Genomic DNA, 7,548 nt, shown 5'->3' with positions numbered 1-7,548 from the left:
CAAATATTAATACATATTTATATTTCCCAAAACACAGCAGCCATTCAAGCCAACCAGGATTTATTTAAAAAAGTTTTACTCTACTAAAATAGTGTGGTCACTCTTGGAAGCAGCATGCCATCAAGCATTAGCAATAAGTGGCAATGAGTCTAACTTTTATTCTATTCTTCTCTGCAGAATTGTTTTAATTTGAGTTTTTGAGTATGAAAACCATGTTTAAGGTCATGGTACACCAAGCCAATTGAATACCAGTTCAAACTTCAATGACGCCACTCCAAAACCACTGTTTTTGAGTCATTCAGAGGTTGGCTTCATTGTGTGCTGTAGTTTGTTGTCCTGCTGAATAACCCAAGTATGCTTGAGGTTAACCTTGTGGAGTAAAGGATGGACAATCTCCAGATTTTTTTTTTTTTTTAATCAAAGAAAACATCTTCATGGTTTTATTAGTTTCAGAAAGTAATCAACCTGAAGCTTTTCTAGACCATCACAGTGCCACTGCCATGTTTGCTTTGTATAACGTTTTATTTATTTATTTATTTATTTTAAATGGTGTGTATATTTTTATGCCAGATGTGACAGGACACACACCTTGAAAAAAAGTCACTTCTATCTTTTCAGTCCCAAGAGCATTTTCAATTTGTTTTTCTGGCAAATGAGTGATAATGCTTTTTTGACTAGCAGTGGGTTTTTAGCTCTCAGAGGCTTTTTCTTTCCACATTTTCTCTTATTGTTAAATCATGAACATATAAATGAACTGAGGGCTACTTTGCTCCTGGATGAGTCATCAACATGCTCTTGGAGTAAATGTGGCTCTTCTTTGGTCAGAAATAGCTTTGTAGCTCTTTCCTGACTGACAGAGTGACTTCCTGTCAATCTGTTAGTCTACTTCATGTTGTGAGACGGGTTCTATCTAAATGAGGCAATTACATTTTCCACATGAAGCCAGATTAGCTTGAATAGCTTTCCCTTCCTCAATAATTAAGGACATCATTTCAAAGTTGCACTTTGCATTTACTGATGATATTGTTGTGTGATTTAAAAAAAGCATATGAAAAAGTAAAAAACTGAAAAAATCTATATGGGGGCAGTAGACTATGTATGACTCCATCATTTTTAAGAAATACGATTTGAACTGATGAGTTAAAGTTAAATGACTAATTACTTGATTCTGCTTGCTCTTTTTTTCTCCCTCCGACAGCTGATATTTTCTCAACTTCTGCTGCTTAGGCAGCTTTTTTCTCTGATAAATACACTTCGGTTTTCTCTGATACCGGACCTTGGGGAGCTGTCATAAAAGTGAGAAATACTCCGTGCTTGCATTCAGCCCTTGAAATTGAAAAGTTGCATCCGAAGCATGGCTCGAACTATAAAGGGTGATGAATTGATTTCTGTGTGCGCTGGTTTTAATGCGATGGAAAAAAAAAAAGAGAGAGCACTTTGTGCCCTCTGCCCCGACTAAAAGGCCTTTTGACTCCAACTGGCACCGGGTCACATGACCAGCGTTGGGCGATTAGAAAAGGATTTCTTCAGCACACTCATCACACACACACAGCAACATTGAGGCAATGGATAGGAGCCGTTTCAGCTGATTTTACTTTTTTGACACTTTAGTGACATGAAATTTGATGATGTTCAGGTGAGCTGGAAGATAAAGTGGAAGTTTGCGGAAACTCTATAATTCAGCTTTTAAACTTGGTCGACTGAAAGAGCAAAGCAGAAGGTGGGGGCTGCACTCTGGAGGCCATTTTGACATTTGCTGAGCCCACCCGTTGCAACTGTCAGCCATCAGCTGATGTCCTTGGGATTGTCTGTAATGAAGCTGTCCACCATCACAGCCAGCTATTTATAGATGTGAAAGGTAGCGCCGGATGGGCGAGAAAAGCACAACACATGCAATTAAATGGAACGAAAAAACAAAAAACGTCTGGCTTGCATGCGTGCACACACAGGCACGAACACCCCGCGTAAATGTATGTGGATGAGTGTGGCGTTACTGACAAATGGGACTTTCCATTTCTCGGAGGACGGCGTGTGGCTTTTTGGAAATGAAGTCATCTGTGTTTCTTTTTTTCTCGCTTCCTCCTTTGATTTTTATTTGGCCTCATGGTGGCTTTCTGCTTCATCTGAATAAGCCGCTCAGGAGACGACATCTGACACCTTCGAGCTTCTCATTAAAAAAAAAAAAAAATCACCAGAAAAATTATGATTGCCTCCATTCCACCTTTGCATTCTTGCAATTTTTCTTTTGTATTCATTTTCACATTTGTGGCTCCTGCAGATGTGCAAAGAAAGTGATTTTCCCCCCCTCCATTTAGTTCAATATTTAAGGAAAACATCAGCATCAGGAAAACTGCAGATCGGTGGTAGTTTCTACCGCTTTTGTTGCGTCTCTTTTATCTGTCTTAATTCTAACGACAGTCGTGATGATGAGTTTGTTCAGGGCCCAGCGGTCTGAACAGCAGGCGTTCACACGCTCCAAACTCCAGGATCTTTATTTCCTTCCCTTCACCAACAGATGCTGGTGGGTCATGTGGAGGAGGAGGAGGAGTGGATTTAGTTAGGAGTGCTGAGTCTTGCAGCCTCTTCATCACGTCTCTTCTGCTGCTCTCATCATCTGCAGCATCCTACTTTGTGAAATTAGGCATTTCCCCTTTAAATTCTGCAGCGCAGGTGCAGATATGTAGCCACTTGGGAAACACAGCATACATCAAGCAGAGGAAGCAAGATGAGGAACTTTAGAAAATAGAAACACTTTTTTTCCGATGCAAATTCATGAATTGAGAACAACAAAAGAACGGATCATTTTCTTTCATGAGTTTACGGCACTTCGGAAAAGGAGCCATAAACTTTGACCCTTTTGACGTTTTGTCCCTCCGGAAGACATGGTTGATGCGATATGGCCACCAGCGTTTTTTCAGAACCGCTTATGAAGGTCACTGGTACGAGTGTTAAATGTGAATCACATCACACTTTTGAGTTGTCAACATTTTTGAAAAACACACACTGCTGTATTCCGTTTGTACTTAACCAGACACAATAAAGTGTTTGCGTTATGAAACTCCAATAAAATAAATGGAAGATTGTTGTCTGGAGAAGTGGAAAAGCTCAAGCAGTGTCAGTGAAAGTTGACGAATTGATGTACTTGGTGGCTGTTGGTTGTTTTTTTTTGTTTGTTTGTTTTGTTTTTGTTTTTTAAATGTGTCAAAAAGTCTTGGAGTATGCATGTGCAACATTGAACAGAGAAAACCGAACAGACGTAGGGCCAGTTTTCGCTTTCTCGTAAATAGGAAGGTGAACCTTTAAGCATGACACAAGATGGAGGCGGATTTATTTTCGTTGTTTAAAAAGCGTGACCGAGGCATTTGCAATGCACGCACAGGCTGAGGTGGTTTCTCATCACGTCAGCATCAGTGACCTGCAGTGACCTGTACACAGTCAATTCTTCAAAACAAGAATAGTGTTTAAAAAGAAGAGAGAGAAAAAAGTTGCAAGTATGTTTGATTGAGGATTCCATAAATTGAGGTGAAATTTAGAAATTTAGATGAAACAAATCTAGATGGTGAGTGAGAACACAGTTCAGGCCGCATTTGCGTTCTAGTGCTTCACATGTGTTATGACCACTCCAGTGAACAGAGCACCCATCACCACTTCCTCTTCTTAATATAGTTCTAAGAGGAAGAAGAGAAGTCGAGACAGCAAGAAGAGCACCGTTGATTTGCACCGACTTCATTGCATCTCGGTTCCTGTAAAATACTGGACTTTACTCATCAGTTGCTCCAATCTGTTCATCCATCCACACAAACTCCTACTCTCCTTGGCAAAACAAACAATGTAAGTGATGGGTTTATTATTTACTTTTTCTTTATTATCTCCTTATTCAGGTGAGAACTTGTTTAAACATGACCTTACTCAAGTATCCATGGACTTATCCTAAACCCCACTTGTAGGATTACATAGTTTAAGTCAAATCTATTTTTTTTATAGATTATGCAACAGTCCTTTATCAAAGCACTATTAAAATGAAAAATACAAAATACTTTTTGTTCATGGTTTTCATGACTTTGGGTGAGCCACAAAACTGAGGTCAGATGCTGTTTTAAGTGAGGCAAGCTGTATATTGTATTGTGCATTATGGTTGGCCATTTTGTAAAATATGTAGCAAATTTGTTCAGTTTGTTTCTAAGGTTCTTGTCCTTCATTTGTCTCTAAAAGCTGGGGAACTTTTTTTTTTTTTTTTTAATTCAATTTTTTTTTTTTACGAGCAACACGTAGTTCAGTGGCCTGCGAGCCCTTAGGTTGACTTTACTTTGTGTCTTCCACCCTCCATCTTGTCAGGCGCGTCTGAAAGAGTTAGAAATAGGGGAAAATAAGAAGAATTTTAAGTGGAATAAAATCACAACTGGCTCAAATTATCTTTGATTTGCAGTTCACATCTGGGTCAAAAACAACCAAATTCGGGGTAAAGTCTTGGATTAAATTTGGACTGATTCATGATGAGGTTGATTTATCAGAGTTGGGTTACAGCTATAAGATGGACTCCTCAAGAAGTAATAAATAAACAATCCATCTACCCGTTTGCAACACCGACTTTATATTTGCTTCCCAATAGAGTGGTAATGCTGGTCTCTAGTAGTGAATGGTTACAAAGCATCCTGGAAAGGTTGCCAGTCTGCCAGTGACCCAATCATGCACAGGCACAACTAAGGACTATGGACAACTAAGTCCCATCTTGCTGCAAGGCAAAGATAGAAGTGACTTCCCTAGCCCAAAATGAATCAGTTTTATTGGGTAACACTTTATTTGACAGGTTGTGAATAAGACTGTCATCACACCGTCATAAACATGCCACAACACCTGTCATGAATGTGAGTAAGTCTTCATGAATATTTATGACTGTTGTCATAAAGTGTCATTTGGTAAATCATGGCACTTTTAATACAGTTGACATTATTCAAAATGTCTTCGTTATGACAACTTGGCATTAACCAAGAAATCATGATCTGACATAAATTTGTTATAAAAGTATTACTGATTAAACCTTAACGTTAATAACATAAAGCTACATAATTCTTAAAAAATGTAAATCACACTCAATATAACACTATTTATGATTTCCTGTCTATATAGATTTTATGACCAAATCTTTAGTCAACAAGCTGAACATATTTAGAACGAGCTTGCGTAACTACTAAGCAGCTAATGTTATCTGAGATTTAAAAAAAAAAAATCTAAAGTAATTAATGTAACTGCTGACAGTTATCTATTCTGTAGCGGCGGCTCAATGGGAACAGAACAGGTGGTTGTACATTTCAAAATGGTCACCTTTCAAGGCTGATTTCTAATCCAATGAACAGTCGCAATTTTAGACACAATGTTTGGTAAAAAAAAACAACAAAAAAAAAACAGTTTTGGTCCCCAATGCTTAAACTCAGCACTTACATTAAAGAAACAGTAGTTTTTAGAGTATAAACGGACAAATACTGAGCAGGCAGGAAACTGGTGGAAACCTGTCACTTACCAAAGGTGATTTCTTTGTTCAAAGCAAAATTACAAGTGTTAACTTTAGCCAGATTGTTTTAATTGTTAATTGCTGATATATGCAAATTGTTCCAGCATCTTTAATATTATTGTATAGTTTGTGCCAAAAAAAATCTGGTGTCAAAAAGACTACAAAGAACATCACTTTTATCAACGTAAACATGATGATAATTATCGCCAAAAATACAATGGAGTTATTCAAGCATACAAGTATATTTGTATATACTTGAGATATACAAATATCTCAAGTACGCTTCATTGTGTGCAAGTTTCTCCATCCTGTCGTCCATTTGCATCAGAAGCATATTCAAATCCTGAACTCTCCTGCGCCTTTGTTTTTATAGATATCAACATGAACGGCCTGCTGTGTTGTGCTGAAATTCTGGCCGTGTTGCTGTTTATCCCGTGGACTTTGTGTGATCAAACAACACAACATCAACCAAATACTGAGGCTTCGACAACCTCTATTGAATCAACAAATTCTGGGAGGTCACCCGAGAACGCTACCATCGGTGGTAGCGCCACAACTCTGACCACCCCTAAAACCTCCACCCCTACCACCACCACCCCTACCATCACCACCCCTACCACTGCCAAAACATGGACATTTTTTAATGTAATAGAGAACACCTATGCCAAGATAGCGCTGCTCTTAGCCTGCCCCATCCTGCTGATTTCTACCCTGGCACTTGCATGCAAGGTGTGCCAGCTGAGAAGACGCCTCAAGGCGACAGGCGGCGACTCTGAGTACTGGATGGGGATGGACAAGACTAGTAAAGCCGAGTCACAACCAGAACCTAAAGAAAACAGTCTCCTGCTGACAGAGAATGGTCAAACGACTAAGGAGAGCGATATCGGCGCCGCCAAGGAGGATGGAGGGAAGGTCGATGAGGTTAAGCAACAGGGAGACGAGAAGGAGGTGGGAGACTCTCAGAAGGGTGAGGGGGCCGCTACGGCTGCAGCCCCAGAGGAAAGCTCTCCTCCTTCAAAGCCGGCAGAGGAGACCACCAGCTCGGAGCCTACCAAAGATCCTCCACCGCCTTCCTCCTCTGAAAACACAGAGGAACCTAAAAAAGATCCGTAAGGTTTTCTACACGAGTTTCCATTTCAACGCAACTTAGCAGTCGTTTTCACCAGCTTCTTGGTTCCTTTAAACTAAACGTTTATGCATGTAATTGTAACCCATCAGACTGCATATTTGTCCACATGTCTTACATTTTTCATTGCTTGCATATTTTTTGTCATTTCCAAATTAAAAGTTGACAAAATGTGTTTACTTGGTCTCTTTTGTTATTTGATTCAAAAGCAGAAGGTGTCAAAGAAAACACGCTTCTTGAATGGAGTTCAACGCGGGACGATTGCTATTTATTTTCAGTTCCCAGTTGGTTGCACAAGATATGTCTGTGTCCATGAAGTTCCTTGCTAGAATATTCCTTCATCTTGAGCTGTTTCACAATTTGTCATGTGATTTTATGGGACAGAGCAACACAAAGTCAAGTCCATGTTTATTTACTTTGCACATATACAACAACTTCAGTGCTTCACAACAATCACAACATCAAAGATAGGTAAATGGTTAAACAAAAAGTAAGATTAAGCTTGGTAAAAAATAAATAAATAAATAAATTTGGCAGAAAATACCAAAAAAAATAGTAATATAAATAAAAACCAAGACATTCTTAATTTCAGCTGCAGTGATTTCCCAAAAATAGGAATCAATGAAGTCCTAACTTCCTCCCTTTTTATTTCACTTGATGCAAGTGAAATTGAATTCATTGAGTGAAAAAGAAAGGAACATTTTTTCTTATTAAGAAGCAACAAGTTTTTCTTTAAGGTTTTGAATTCTAGAGTGTATAAATGAACCTTTGTTTGTGTGAAATGTTTGTCACCTTGTGGGTGTGTCCTTGTAGCTGCCATCTTGGGAGCCTGCTAAGAATAGGGTCCACCTCAAACCCAGCTCATTTCTAGAAGAAGCTGTGATAAGAGCTGGAGTTTGATTGGCCGGGGCAA

At 39.0% G+C, this 7,548-nt stretch overlaps 1 protein-coding gene across 1 annotated transcript; it reads left to right on the top strand.

Moving 5' to 3' along the window:
• The first annotated feature begins 3,600 nt into the window (after positions 1 to 3,600).
• Positions 3,601 to 6,814, top strand: LOC114152507 (cell wall protein DAN4). The gene is made up of 2 exons (XM_028030416.1): positions 3,601 to 3,831; positions 5,883 to 6,814. Exon 2 carries the CDS (start codon positions 5,891 to 5,893, stop codon positions 6,620 to 6,622), a length of 732 nt encoding a protein of 243 aa, XP_027886217.1. The 5' UTR covers positions 3,601 to 3,831; positions 5,883 to 5,890; the 3' UTR covers positions 6,623 to 6,814.
• Positions 6,815 to 7,548: the final 734 nt, after the last annotated feature.

This window comes from Xiphophorus couchianus, chromosome 11 (assembly GCF_001444195.1).
Source record: "Xiphophorus couchianus chromosome 11, X_couchianus-1.0, whole genome shotgun sequence".
NCBI lineage: Eukaryota > Metazoa > Chordata > Actinopteri > Cyprinodontiformes > Poeciliidae > Xiphophorus > Xiphophorus couchianus.
This window is presented reverse-complemented; position numbering and strand designations above follow the sequence as displayed.